A 15,185-nucleotide genomic window follows, 5' to 3' on the forward strand; every position below is an offset into this window, starting at 1 on the left:
CACTCTCCCTTTTGGGACCTCAGTTTTCTCATCTCTGAAAGGAGAAGTTGGACTAGTTGACATCTTAAGGGTCTTGCAGTTCTATGATTCTGTGTTCTGAGTTTGTGTGTGCCAAACAGGTTGCCTACTGACCACAGGCTGGTGGGGCAAACAAGAAAATGCATGGGGGGGGGTAGCAACTTGAGCCGAGCAGTGCTCAATCTGAGATCTAGACTTGGAGAAGAGACGGAGGTGTCTGCAGGGTCGCTCTCCTGGGATTACGTACCTGAGGAGGGATGGGATTCTTCCTGAGAGAAGAGAGAATGGGGAAACAGACTTGGTCCAAAGACCACCAATGGGAGGGGCAGTTTTGAGCACAACTCCACTTCATTTTTTTTTTTGCGTGTTTTAAATCTTTTATTAGAAAAGATGTGGTTTTTTTTTCTTTTATTATTCATATGTGCATACAAGGCTTGGTTCATTTCTCCCCCCTGCCCCCACGCCCTCCCTTACCACCCACTCCGCCCCCTCCCTCTCCCCCCCTACCCCCTCAATACCCAGCAGAAACTATTTTGCCCTTATTTCTAATTTTGTTGTAGAGAGAGTATAAGCCATAATAGGAAGGAACAAGGGTTTTTGCTGGTTGCGATAAGGATAGCTATACAAGGCATTGACTCACATTGATTTCCTGTGTGTGGGTGTTACCTTCTAGGTTAATTCTTTTTGATCTCACCTTTTCTCTAGTTCCTGGTCCCCTTCTCCTATTGGCCTCAGTTGCTTTTAAGGTATCTGCTTTAGTTTCTCTGCGTTAAGGGCAACAAATGCTAGCTAATTTTTTAGGTGTCTTACCTATCCTCACCCCTTCCTGTGTGCTAAAGCTTTTATCATGTGCTCAAAGTCCAATCCCATTGCACAACTCACTTCTAATTCACTATCTTTTCCTTTCCTCTGGTCTCAAACTTAGTGGCTTGACTTTAATTGTTGACTCCCCCAAATATGTTAAAGTCCTGTTGTTACAGAGATCTGGTCTCAGGTGTGCTGTAGTTGCTGGGAACTTTGTCCCATTTGATCAAAGAATGAAAGTCACTGACAACAAGGTGAGCAAAAGAGCAGAGTTTCATTTAAGCAGGGAGGGAAAGCAGAGCATCATTTAAACAGAAAGAAAAGAGTATAAAAGTTCCCGTATTCATGGGAGGGGTCTTGGGGCAGAGTCCCTGAAACACTTTGTCTAGTGGTTTTTGTAGGGATTTTATTTCCTGGTTGCAGGGAAGCTGTTTTTATCTCTCTGTGCTGTTGGTCCATTCAAGGGATGTACATCTGTGCCATAGACATCACAGGAACATGTCCTCTTTTTTTATTTTTTCGTGGCACTGGGGTTTGAACTCAGGGCCTCATGCTTGCTAAGTAGGCACTCTATCACTTGAGCCAGTCCACCAGCCCTGTATACCTCTATTTCCCTTCCTAATGGCCCTGAGGTCTGGTGCACCTGCCAGGCATCCTATCAGAGTATGGCTCACGTACCATTCATACACCTCAGCAGTTTCAAGGCCTGGGTGAGTGGTTTCAAGATTCCCCAGACTCCCCACTCCTGTTTATCTTGTCTCTGTGTCCTTGGTAAGTTTCCATTGAGTTCTCCTATCTCTGTTCTGCCTGACCACTTTCTATCTCTTTACTTCCAGTTTCACTATTACCCAGTCCCTGTGAAAGTGACCTTATCTGGAAATCGGGTCTTTGCAGATGATTAAGATAAGTCATGAACAGGGAGGGAGGGCATGGTGGTGCTGCCTGTAATCCCAGCACTTAGGAGCTTTTTTTTCCCCCCCAGTGGATTTTATTTATTTTTATTTATTTATTTATTTATTATTCATATGTGCATACAAGGCTTGGTTCATTTCTCCCCCCATGCCCCCTCCCCCCCTCAATACCCAGCAGAAACTATTTTGCCCTTATTTCTAATTTTGTTGTAGAGAGAGTATAAGCTATAATAGGAAGGAACAAGGGTTTTTGCTGGTTGAGATAAGGATAGCTATACAGGGAGTTGACTCACATTAATTTTCTGTGCATGTGTGTTACCTTCTAGGTTAGTTCTTTTTGATCTCACCTTTTCTCTAGTTCCTGGTCCCCTTCTCCTATTGGCCTCAGTTGCTTTTAAGGTATCTGCTTTAGTTTCTCTGCGTTAAGGGCAACAAATGCTAGCTAGTTTTTTAGGTGTCTTACCTATCCTCACCCCTTCCTGTGTGCTAAAGCTTTTATCATGTGCTCAAAGTCCAATCCCATTGCACAACTCACTTCTAATTCACTATCTTTTCCTTTCCTCTGGTCTCAAACTTAGTGGCTTGACTTTAATTGTTGACTCCCCCAAATATGTTAAAGTCCTGTTGTTGCAGAGATCTGGTCTCAGGTGTGCTGTAGTTGCTGGGAACTTTGTCTCATTTGATCAAAGAATGAAAGTCACCGACAACAAGGTGAGCAAAAGAGCAGTTTCATTTAAGCAGGGAGGGAAAGCACAGCATCATTTAAACAGAAAGAAAAGAGTATAAAAGTTCCCGTACTCATAGGAGGGGTCTTGGGGCAGAGTCCCTGAAACACTTTGTCTAGTGGTTTTAGCTTGAGGCAGGAGGATCATAAGTTCTAGGCCAGACTGGACTATATATAGAGGAAAAAAAATGAAGTCAATAGGATGAGTCTGATTCAAGATTGAAATCTTATGAAAGAGGAAATGGGACACAGAGAGACACAGGGAAAACATGTGACAACGAAAGCAGAAATCAAGGTGATGTTTGTACAAGCCAACGAACACCAAGGATTGCCAACAAATCATCAGGAGCTGGGGGAGTGGCACAGAACACATTCTCCCTCACAGCCTCCAAAAGGAGCCAACCCTGACAACACCTGCATGTCAGACTTCTTGCTTCCAGAACTGTGAGATGATACTCTTGCTGGCCATTCTGAAAAGCACATGCAGTAAAAGTTCAAAACTGAAAATGCCACTTTCCTACAATATCTGTGGGACCAGACACCCAGGTGACAGCTTGAATTTGAGAGTGCCCTCCATATAGACATCCTCCTGCCTTGGCATTAGCAGAAATGTCCTGGAAAGAGACCCCAGTGGTCACCGGTACCTCCAGAGATATCAGCAGCCAGCTGCGTCTTGCTGTGCCATCAACAAGACTTCATGCCAGAGGGCAAACGGCAGTTGTTGTCCTTTCTGATTAGAGATGGGAAGCATTCACATCAGGAGTCATCGTGCACCTGGCTCTTCAGATACAGGGCAGACCTGCCTTTCCAGGCTTCTCTCCTCTTCTGACTCACACCTTCCCCAGATGCACTCCCCCTCTGCTTCTCCTAGCACACGCCTCCAGTCTCGCCTCTGTGCCTCTGTTAGGCATGGAGCCTCAGCCTCAAGTCTCAAGTTCACTGTCGCATCCAAGTCTTATTCAGGGCCCAATGACACTTCCCAAAGTTTCCTGCCTGTTCTGGCTTCACCTGAGCTCCAGCTTCTCCCTGCCCTCCTATCAGAAGCCACAGCCCTCCCTCTGAACTTCTCCATCATCCTTTCTTGGCAGTGTGCCTTGGAATTTTCTGTAGTTTTGACTCTCCTATAGTGTTAACTAACTCTGATGTGAGAGTTCCTTAAATATGAATTGTGGGTTTCTGGCAGTGCTGGGGATGGAATCCAGGACCTAGGCTTCCTTCCCTACCACTGAGCTCTACCTTCCCAGAGCTGCTGCCTCCTCCCTCATCTTCCAAGTGTAATTCAAAGTTTGCTTTTCAGAGAACTCCTTTCCTGATCATCCTAGCTAAAAAGCTCCCCTACCCCATTTTGTGATCCAAGATGATTTGATTTATTTGGGTTTCAGCCGGGTCCAGATTACCACTCCACATAATCCAACAGGAAGAATTTAATATAGGGAATTAGTAACAGGGTGTTAGAAGAGCACACCCCAAAACCAGGAAACCACCCCACTGGAAGGCTAGAGGAACAACAGGGAAGGGAACTGGAATTAGGGAGGCTGCTGAAGGAACCATGAGAGCTCCAGTAGAAGCTGGAACCAGGGAGGAGCACAGGCTGTGGCTGAGATGGCACCCAATGGAGAGATGGAGGAGGGGGAGAAAGGGACAGGGACGAGGAGGAAGGAGGAATGCTCTATTTCTCCTTCCAAAGCCTCCACTGGACAAGCCTGGGCAGACTCAGTTGGCAGGGATGCCTGGGAAATGTAGTTTTCAAGGGAGAAAACAATCTGTTACAGATTGTCTCTGTAACAGAGACAATCAAGGAAAGACAGGAAAAGATCTGAAAGCAAACAAGCTAATGATCTGCCATATTTGGTCACACATTCACTGTGTCTCCTACTAGGATGAAGTTTCATTGAGGACAGGCCTATACTGTTTACTCCTCAGCACCTACAAGCATCCGAGCCTAGGACATTTTCAATAATGTGACAATGGTGACGATGGAACTTTTTTGAGTCTTAGTTTAGGTAGTTATTAAATGTCTATAAAAATAGCCAACTAAATTTGGTTGTGATGAGTAAATGAGAAAATTTAGTAAGTATATATCCTTAAAATTATAGGCAGCAGATCTAGAGATGTGGCTCAAGTAGTAGAGTGCCTGCCTAGCAAGTATAAGTCCCTGAGTTCAAATCCCAGTACCATCACAAATTAAAAAAAATTAAAGTCCAAACTCCAGTCCTACCAAAAATAAAAAACAATTAAAGGCAGCACATAATAAGGACCCAAACAAGGCTGTAGACATTGTTCATGTACTTGGCCATGGTAATCAGACCCAGACAAATAATCATTTCCTGTGCACTACTTTGACTCCTGACACGATACAGTCATTTTTTAAAAAATAGTATTGGCTCTTTAAAGCATTCCTTGCCACTTACAATAATGATCTCATCCGAGTCTCTCTAAATGATCCATGTGACTTGGGAAACAATAACTATTAACTATTGAGAGCTTATCCATGTCTGGCATTGTTCTAGAAGCTTTGCATCCATAATTCCCTTCATCTTCACAAGAGACCTATAAAGTATATGTTATAGATGGGGAAACTGAGGCCAAGAGAGAGGTTAAGTAACATCCCAAAGATCACAAAGCTGGTATGTGATAGAGCTAGGATTTAACTCAAGACAACTGGCTCCAGACCATGCCCTAACCACCAGGCAAGATGCTTTCCTGGTTGGTTCTGGGAGCTTACTGGATGGACCTGGAATGATGCAAAGGTCTCACAGGAAGTCAGTGGCAAAGCTGGATGTGGAGATTTTCTGTGACCTGACCAGGGAAGCTTGGACTCTCTCTTCATTCCCTACTGTACAGCAGGGTGCAATGATACGCTCATTAGAGTTCCTTGGGTTTCAGAGGGCAGTACCCAGGGGCCTCTGGACTCAGAGTAGAGAGAGGACATGTATGGGGTCTGCTAGTTGCTGGGCTGTGTGAGGTGAGAACAGAGACCTCACCCCACACACTGAACTCCTCTTTAACTTCACAGCTGAACCTACCCAGCTGTGAGCAAGGGGTGGACAGGTGGGAGAAAGGGTTATCTGTTGGTAGCTCCTGGAGAACAGTGTCCAGCCTCAAATGCTCTGGCAGTCCAACATAACCCTTGCCCCCATGCACAAACAGAAGCAGAGAAGATGGCCCAAAAACACAAGCGCACTACTGAGTCAGGGTGAGTAGGAGTTTTTTTCCATGTGCCAGCATAGAGGCGTCACTCTCAGATTCAACAGTAACCATGTCAGCAGGCTGCATTCTGGGGCTGCCCCCACACACCTGGGGCATGAATGGCACCTGACTGGTTGATGGCTCCAGAGCTTTGTGGGAACAGTGGGAGGAAAGGCAGACAGGTCAAAAGTTTACACCTGAGAGTCAAAAACGTATCTTGGATTTGATTTTGGGACTGTAATCTCATTTTCCCATGCAGCTAGGATCACAGGCACGCGCCACTGGCACCCAGCAATAGGTTGCTTCTTGTCTAGAGACAGTCTTCCTCAGCCTGTCCCTCCATTTACAGTAATACAAACTTGAGGGAGACAAAGAAAAAAACACATCTGACTCCAAATCCTACCAGCCCTCTGGGCGCCTCCTACCTTATAATAAGTCAATCAAAGCTCTTACTACCTGCAGCACTTGAAGGTCTAATTCCCTTCTCCTTTCCCTTGTGAGCCTGGACAAGAGAGGTCATTGTGGGCTGGGCCTCTGGACAGCATCTTTCCTTCTCCCCACTAACCCTGGACCTTCCCCATCCTGTTCCTCACTGGAGGTTCTGTATTGCAGCCTCTTGCCACAAGGGGGCGTGTCAGGGCACAGGGAACAGCATTTCCCCTTCACCTTTCCAGCTTGCTCTGTCTAGTTTTGTTATTTCTTTATCACTCAAGTTTCTCACTTTATTTTCCCTCTACAATGTCAGACAAACCTTCCTTCCTCCCAAGCCCTGTGGACTTCAGACTTCAAAACGTAATTCCATCCTGTTCCCGGGCACTCAGCTTCTACCACTGTTGATCAAGACTGTGATGGTTAAGTTTTGCTTTTGGCTTTGACCCCATAAAAACAAACATGCAAACAACTAATTATGGTCTGATGCACAGATTGTGTACCACACATTCAGAGGGTAGAACAAGGGGCAGCCTTCTTCAGGCTCTGTGAAGGAGAGCCTCTGTAGAGCCCACAGCACTGAAGTGAGCTTTGAAGTGTTGAGTAGGAGTTCATTTGAGAGAGGGCTATCAGAGAATTTCTAGGTAAAATGACCAGTACGTGTTAATGTGGAGAGGTGTGGAAAGCCCTGGGTAGAAGGGCCTGGACCAAGCTGAAGGTGTGCATTGGAGCAGGTTTGCAAAGGCCACTGGAAGCCGAGCAGAAGAGTTAGTGTGCTTTGTCTTCCAGCAGACGGGTCCAGGGTCCCCGTGGTATGGTGAAGTTCCTGAGCAGCTTTTCTGGGTCATTTAACTACTCTAAGGTGGACAGTCGATCCCCTGCCACAGCAGCATTCAAACTTTGTTACCTTTGGACCTCTTTCTCCTCTTAAAAATGATTAAGAGATCCAAAGTTTTTGTTCTTGTTGGTTTTGTCAACATTTACTTGATTAGAAATTAATGCCAAGACTTTTGTATTTTATTCATTTTCAACAAATGCATCATGACCTTTAAAATGCCTTTTTAAGTGAAAAATAGCTATTTCTAAATAACTGTAAGACGGATGGCATTGTATTTGTTTTGCAAATCTCTTTGCTCCTGGCTTCACAGAGGACAGCGGATTGTCATGTATGCTGCTCTACTCAATCTGCCACGACATCTCAATCTGCTACTACCTATGCGGGGGCAGGAAAATGGCCAGCAGAGTCAGTGTTGTGGTGCAAAGTTTTGACCTCATAGCCCCCCTGAACTGGTCCTTGTCCCACATTTTAGGGACTGCTGGTCTAGCAACAACTAGGAGGTCACCAGAAGAACAAGAAACTGTCAAATAGCAAGGAGGATGAAGACGTCCAGGGACGAGGCTGAACTCAGGATGTGAGGAAGGAACTAAAGGTGACTTGGAGCCAATCAACTAAGATTTGCCTCCTGGCTCTGCCACATGGTTGCTATGTAGCTTTGTCCTGATTGACCTCAGTTTATCCATCCATAAAATGGCAACAATGCTTCAGGTAAGGAAAACACTTGGCACAGGGTGAGGCACTGGACTTGGAAATGTTAGGTGCCTTTTCTTGGGTTTAGAATAGGACTTTATGAAACAGCTGTAGTTTAGAAGCTGGGAGATACATTAGATCTGTGGTAGCCTGTGCTAGTTTCTGTAACTCGAGTTGGACATGGGCCCAAATGCATGGCCACCTTGAAAACTGGTAAATTAGTACAACCATTAATCTAAGACCTCAATGTGGCTGCCAAACCAGCAGGCTCAGATTGAGACTGCATTAACAGAGGCATCTGCACAGAACAAAGGTAAGCGCTCCCTCTGGTTTGTGTGGACCCTCCTGAAGTACTGTGTGCACCAAGATAGAGAAGGGACTCAGCACACTGAGTTTTCTTGCCCAGCATGGTAAAGCTCGGCCAGAGGATGGGAGGGTTCAGGGGACAATCGGTCTCAGTGGCCTGAAGGGCTGATCCAGGGAGGACGAGCTCCATCGGCCCAGAGGGGTAGTCTTTGGATGGCCTAGACAGAGCCTGAGCGGAGCCTGTGTGGGACCTCTCCAGCGGATGGTCTATAATCAGAAGCCCAAGCTGGCAGTAGTGCCAGTGTTGGCAGTGTTCAAGTGGTGGCAGCAGGCCACGTGTGAGAGGCACTGCGTTCTATCCACCAGGCAACATACCCTTCCAGAAGTTGAGTTCCTGTGCCTCTGACAGCCTTGAAAGCAAGTAACATGGAGAGGAGAAAGTTCCTGTGGAGATGAGAGGAAGCCTTGGCCCAGCAGGCTCCAGTTCTCTGCCAAGTTTAACCTGGAGGCAGATGAAGAGGTGCAGTCCTGGGCCTGGGCACTGCCAGGGTAAAGTAGCACACAAAACATCTGATCCTGATGGTCCTGTTCTGTTTCGCAGGAAGCCACCAGCCCCTTGGAATATCCCCAGGAACTAACAGTGAAGCAGGCAGGTCAGAAAATCATAGAAGCTCCCTCTGTACACTCAAAACTAACTTAGTGACCACTCTCCTTCATGGGAAGAGTGGCAAAGCCGCCTCCTATGCCCACACTGTGACCACAAGGTGGGCACTAGCACTCACATCAAAACCTATGGCTGTCCTATGGTAAGATGCCTCCACCACCACCTGCACAGATCTCAGTGGGTGGCTCCATTGTACAGACAGCAGAGCCTGGGAGACTGGCATGGCTGAGGTCATATAGGCCTGATGGACTGGGCATTCAGACCCAGAGTCAACTGATATGACCCAGTCCAGCCAGCCTGGTATTCTGAGGTGCGACTGTTGTCTGCTTTCAAACTAGGAGTCAGGTGCACCCAGCAGTCTCCCAGCCAGCCTCGTGCTGCCCAAAAGCCCAGGGCTAGGTTGTGGGCCTGTTCTGTCTCCCAGCTTCTGGGTGGCTTTAGGGCTAAGACTGGCAGAAACAGAAAAGGGGCTCAGGACCACAGGAAAGATGACAAAAGTTGTTCCAACCATTGGTTAACTGTCCAATCATCATCCACTGTGGCCTCTGTTTCTCCTGCGCAGTCCTTCCCTACCTTCTGGGGACGATGAAAGGCAGTGTGCACCCTGGAGAGCTCCCCAGCCTCTCCCTCTTTCATTACCGTATTTTCATGTGCAATACAGCAAGGGTGGTTCCAGGTCAGGGTTTCACTTGTGTGGCAGGCATTTACAAGCGGTTGTGGGAACAAAGGAATGAGATCTCAGGCCTGAATTAGAAGGAAAAGGGGACCTTGATGGAGCTCCTTGGAAGAGGGACTATGTATGTATTTAGACCTAGTGAGAAAGGAGGTGGAAGAAATTCCAAACTTGAGTGCCAGCTCGCGGTGACTGCTCAGTGTGAAGCAGAGAAGCAGCATGGGCCAGCACAGACGTAATTATGGCAACTGTCCTGTAACAGTACAAAAAGGCTAAGATAATGAACATTAAGGAAGAGTTTGCCTTGAAGGAGACTAACTGCAATGTGTTAACTGAATTGGACCCGCTTGCTATGAAGAGACAAATTGTAAAATTTAAAAGCTGGGCGTGAGGGCGCACACTTGTATTCTCAGTACCCAGAGCAGGCAGGATCGTGAGTTTGAAGTCAGTTTGGACTACATAGTAACTTCCAGGCCAGCTGGGCTAGAGAGGGACCCTGTCTCAAAACAACAAATATAAAAAATGAAATGGTTCTCTGAGGTGGTGATGGAAATACGGGAGTTCTTTGTGCATCTTCTACTACCTTTCTGTGAGCTTAAAACAGTATAAGGATGGAAAAAAATGCTACTGCATTTGCAAAAATGGTGTAAAAACTATAAAACCATCTTGAATTGCAAGTTAGGGTCTAAGTAGGAAGATAAGCCTTTTATATAAAGTAACAGATTGGTGAAAATGCTTACTTTTGTTCTTAGTTTCCTTGAAATTGCAGACAATGTAGGTCTCCAGTGCTATCAAACAAATCTAATTAACCAAAAAGAAATTTTGGGAAAAAAACTTACTGAAATACTAAAATGCTAAAAACTTAATCACTCAATAAACAAGTACCCTGCTGTTCTCTAAAGCGCTGTTCTACCACCAAATACTCATTCTCATCAATTTTTCAGTCAATTTTGGGGTGGTATCTAAAATGTTCTAACCTGCCTTGCAGGCACATAGCTTCCATACTTATGCAAACGCCTCAAAGGCAGTTCTGAGACTTATTTTGAACTTTGCTATGGAGTTGGAGAATGTCAAAGTTTGCTTCAGACTTAAGGTGCAATTCAATTGGGAGGACACATTTAAGTGTGGAAGGTCTTGACAGGAAGAAGGTTGTGATGGTTAATTCTGTGTCAACTTGACAAGGCTAGTCAAGTTGACAGTTGACAGTGTCATCTCTGGGTGTGTCTGAGGGTATAAGTTTGGAATCTGAATCCAGACTGAGTAGAGATGACTGCTCTCACCAATGTGGGAGGGCATCACCCAATCTCAGTACCCAACAAAAAAAGGCAGAGAAACGGCCAGTTTGCTTTCTCAAGCTGGACATCCAATTTCCCCGGCCTCAAACACTGGGTACTCATTCCCAGGTTTTACACACCAGTGTGCTCACCACCCAAGTCTTCTCAGGTCTTTTGCCTTGGACTCAAATCACACCAATAATTTTTCTTGGTTCTCCGGCTTGCAAGCAGTATAATGTGGGACTTCAGGGCTCACAATCAGGGGCCTATTCCTTATTGAATCCCACACCCACCTCTCTGCAAATCTATTGGGTGTTTTTCTGGAGAACCCTGACTTACACAAATCCTACTCTAGAGATTTGGAGCCTCCAACTCTTTACATCATGGCAAACATAATCTAGCCAGCTTTCTATATCCATGATTCCACATTCATAGACTCATCCAACTGAAGATCAAAAGTATTCTGAAAAGAAATTCCATCTGTACTAAACATGTAGACTTTTTGTCATTTCCTAAAATAGAGTATTTAACAGCGATTTAGAACATTTACATTGTATTAGGTATTATAAACAACTGAGAAGACTTGAAGCCTATGGGAGGATGGGCACAAGTTCTATGCAAGGATGACATTTTATACAAGGGGCTTGAGCACCCACAGATCTTGGTACCTTGGGGAGTGGGGAAGTCCTGAAACCAACCCCCCATGGAGACTGCTATACAACACACTGAGGAGCGTAGATAAGGCTACCTCAGGTTAGGGTCTGAGAAGCTACATCCCCTGGCTGCCCTGAAGCCCACCTCCTGGGGTGAGAACACTATTTCTATATACCTCTACCCATTGCAAGCCCAAGTTGGGAAGCTCTAGAAGATAAAATGAAGGGCTGTATTAAAGACAAACAGAATGGAAAATTAAGTTTGAATGAAACATAAGGTAGAACTCTGGGGTGACTGCTTTCTCATTTGTGCTCCCAAAGACAAGATAGGTCATACCTACTGAAGTACCCACTACTATTAAAATGGCCTCACAGTATTCCTCTGCTCACTGGCAGAGACTACACCACACATGGAACAAATGTCACCATTGTTTCTTTGGATTTCTCAGCTCCTGCTCCATGGTGAAAACCCTACTTGAGACTTGCAAATCTAACTACACCTTAATAGAAAAGGCTCTTGCCAATCAATCTGTCGTTCTTTATGACTCTCCTTGCAGTTCCCCAAGCATGAGAAGAGTAAAGGACAATGGACAGGGGAGGACAACTGCGAGGATGTGTACTCAAACCTTAAAGCTGGGGAACCCACCAGAATGGATGTGGCCAGGAACAGAAACTGCTTGCTTTAAGACAAGTATTGGGAACAATGGGAATTCTATTGCAATCTCTGATAACTCTCATGAACCATGACTTTCATCCCACTGAGTATCCATCCCATCTGTTACTGTGCTGATTGAAAAAAATAACAACAACAAAAAACCCAAAGAGACCCAACAAAATAGATCTAGTCCCTGGCCTCCTACCAATTTTATATTCACCAATTACTGAAGAAAATAGAAATTCGGGGACAGAGGCATTGTCAACTTTCAATCTAAGATTCTGTGTGAGAGTAATCATTTTTTAAAAAAATGAGAAATGCAATGCTGGATGTATTGAAAATATTTTATAATCCATTCTCTAGAATCCTAGCCATCTAGGTACATGAAAAAATTATATGGTGGAACACCAGTATTTTTAAACAATGAAAAGAAATATTTGACTAGAAGATGATAGAAGAATTTTACAAATATAAATTCAGGCTTCCTCACATTTTCCACAGAGCAGCCAAACAATAAAAAACACTCAAGAAATAGAAGACAATATACCTCAAGTGTAAAGTTCCAAAGTGAAATAGCCAATTACATTAAGAGATTTACCAAAACTATGTGTAAATTAAACAATAATAGCAAAAGGCACAAAAGCCCATTCCATTTCTGGTATCTCAGCTGATTCTTTAAGCAGATAAATGAGATAATAAAAAGAATGGTCAAAACTTGGCCTGAGTTGTCTTCTGGTGATTATTAATCCTACCACCTGTAGTTTTGTTGCCCAAGGACACCAACTTCTGTTGTCCCTTTCCAGAGAAAAGAAATGGCTGCCAGATTTTTCCTCCCTGTTTCCAGTTTTCACTATGTTCTGAGCATTAAGGTAGCAGATAGAATGTCAATGCCACCCCCTTCCCAACTCATTGCTCTGCCTTGAAAGATGAATGTATTTATGAATCCTCATTTTATTCTCCTGAGACATTATGCACGATCCATTATAAAACATACAGGTAATACAAAGTTCAAACACCTATCATGTTTATGGAAAAAACACATGAGAGTTAAACATGGTACATTGTGAAGGAAAATCATGGTTTCATTTATTTTTGTAAGAGACAAGTTACGAGTGCATTACGAATAAGCTTGAGTCATCAATAAACTGTGCTGAGGATATTCCAAGAGTACACGGGGAAATCTGTGCAAATTCATCTTACTCAGTATCAGATGGTAGGAAAAAATATTATTTTTTAAAATAGCCTTGCCTATATTCAAGAAAATAGATTTGATAAACTGAACAAGTATGTATCTATCCCCTTTTTATGATCAAATAAAAATGCCAATGAAGATTGCAAAGAAAAAACTGAGATGAAAAAATCCAAGTAAAAGCCAACACTGCTATTAGGATTTTTCTTTTAATATGCCATGAGATATTGTGACTGTATATTTTCCAAAGTACTTTTCAAGCCACATCTCCCAACCCTTCCAAAAGCTCCTGCCCATCTTTCAATGCAATAAAGATGCAGGGTTGTACTTCTGTCCACCTCCTCTCTTTGAAAGCAACGTAATACTAATGACTTTAATGGGAATACATTCTTATCTAATAAAGAAAAACATATACAAGTATCAGAAATCCAGCTTTGAAACATTTGTGTTAATTTGGACCTGAATCAGCATTTTGTGTTTTTTTTTTTTTCCCCTTTAAAAAGGCAGCAGTTTGACTCATGACTTGCTGATAAACACATTTCTGCTGAGGACAGGCAGAGAAGGAGGGAGAGTGAATGCTGCATTTCTCCATTGGCCCCAAAAGTGCTAACTTCACAAAGGGATACATCAAAAGCAAACATGCAATGGTTGTTTTAAATCTTTTACTGCAATATAACAATGAAGTAAACAGTAATTAAGACACCTACCAATTTCCCCCAGAACAAACAAAAAATGTAAACAGGAAAATAACTCTGCCTATACTTGTACAGCTTCTGAAATCATGTTAGAAGGGTCTCACATTCAATAATCAAATTTTAAAATAGCAGTAATTATTTTCATTTTAAGAAAAAAATTCCCTTTCTACCCTCCCCCACCCTAAGTATTTAACATGAAGAATGGGATTCCTTACATATTTTATACTTATGTGAAGCAGCAACAATAACCATCAATAATTTGGCATTTATGTTTACAGTTGCTCCAATTTTTTCTTCAATTTCAAAAATCCATTATCCAGTGTTGCCACGAAACAGAGACTGTAAATTCTAGGTAGCAAAGATTTTTTTGAAATCAATATTAAGTCAAAGAAATATAAAGCAGGGCATTACACTAAATTTCTGGATCTAGTACACTAAAGAGTGAAACCTAGGAAAAGTTACCTAATGTTTAGAAGAAATGAAGACCTGCAAAAGCTGATTTTTGGTTGTATAATATTTTTACACACTGTGGATTTGCGGCATCTGCTAATTGAAGCAGACATGCACTGTATTTATCCCTGACCTATGTCCTAGCCCTCCCTTCCCACCCCCAACAACCTACTACCATACACCAAGTATTGTGGATATGAGCCCAAGTCATCCCAGACAATCCAGTGAACAAAGTTAGTGTAATGCACTGGTGTGAAGTGTGACATACAAAAAAGTCCCTTTCAATCTTCATCAAAGTTCTGCTGTAGAAGAAAATTGGCAGCCAAATTCTCATTCTTCTCACACGCAAAATATGCTTGTATCACAAGTCCTTCCGGAAATCCTAATGCCTTTAACTGAAAGAAAGAAGAAAGAAAGTAAATTCAACCCATCAATCATGGCACATTTTACTTTCCAGCATAGCCCTACTGAAAGATCCTCACATGAAACATACAACACCACAAAAAGTACTCAAGAGAATTTTTTTTTTTGGGAGGGGGGGCAGGGTGTGGTACTGGGGCTTGAACTCAGGGCCTCTTGCTTGCTAGGCTGACCCTCTAGCATTTGAGCCACTCCACCAGCCCTTTTTGTGTTAGGTTTTTTGAGATAGGGTCTCATAAACTATTTGCCTCGGTCTGACTTTGAGCCATTATCCTCCTGATCTCTGCCTTCTAAGTAGCTAGGATTACAGGTATGAGCCTCAGGTACTTCTCTTCTTGAGAATTTTATATGAATTCAGCCCAATCAGAATTTGGGTTCATTGCCCAATGCAAAAGAGTAGACAGAACCTTTAACATCCACCTAAAACAATCTTTGTTCTTACTTAATGCTGTTAAGACTAATGGGTACTCTGCAAGCATTCTTTCTACCATCAACACTAAAATAGGTAAATCAAATGACTTTTAGGCGAGTAAGGGTGGAGACAAGGATTAAGAGCAGCTGGAAAGAGTTTAACTTCTGCCACAGAACTATTTGTAAAAGTAT

At 43.6% G+C, this 15,185-nt stretch overlaps 1 protein-coding gene across 2 annotated transcripts in view; it reads right to left on the minus strand.

Moving 5' to 3' along the window:
- Positions 1–12,759: 12,759 nt before the first annotated feature.
- The window catches only part of Rad23b (RAD23 homolog B, nucleotide excision repair protein), a 42,482-nt gene continuing 40,056 nt past the window's right edge, over positions 12,760–15,185 (minus strand). For both annotated transcript variants that reach the window (XM_020184644.2, XM_074051323.1), the window contains exon 10: positions 12,760–14,557. In XM_020184644.2, the coding sequence (XP_020040233.1) occupies positions 14,444–14,557 (114 nt within the window). In that variant the 3' untranslated portion in view covers positions 12,760–14,443. The remainder of the gene's footprint in view (positions 14,558–15,185) is intronic.

Source organism: Castor canadensis, chromosome 13 (genome assembly GCF_047511655.1).
Source record: "Castor canadensis chromosome 13, mCasCan1.hap1v2, whole genome shotgun sequence".
NCBI classification, from domain to species: domain Eukaryota; kingdom Metazoa; phylum Chordata; class Mammalia; order Rodentia; family Castoridae; genus Castor; species Castor canadensis.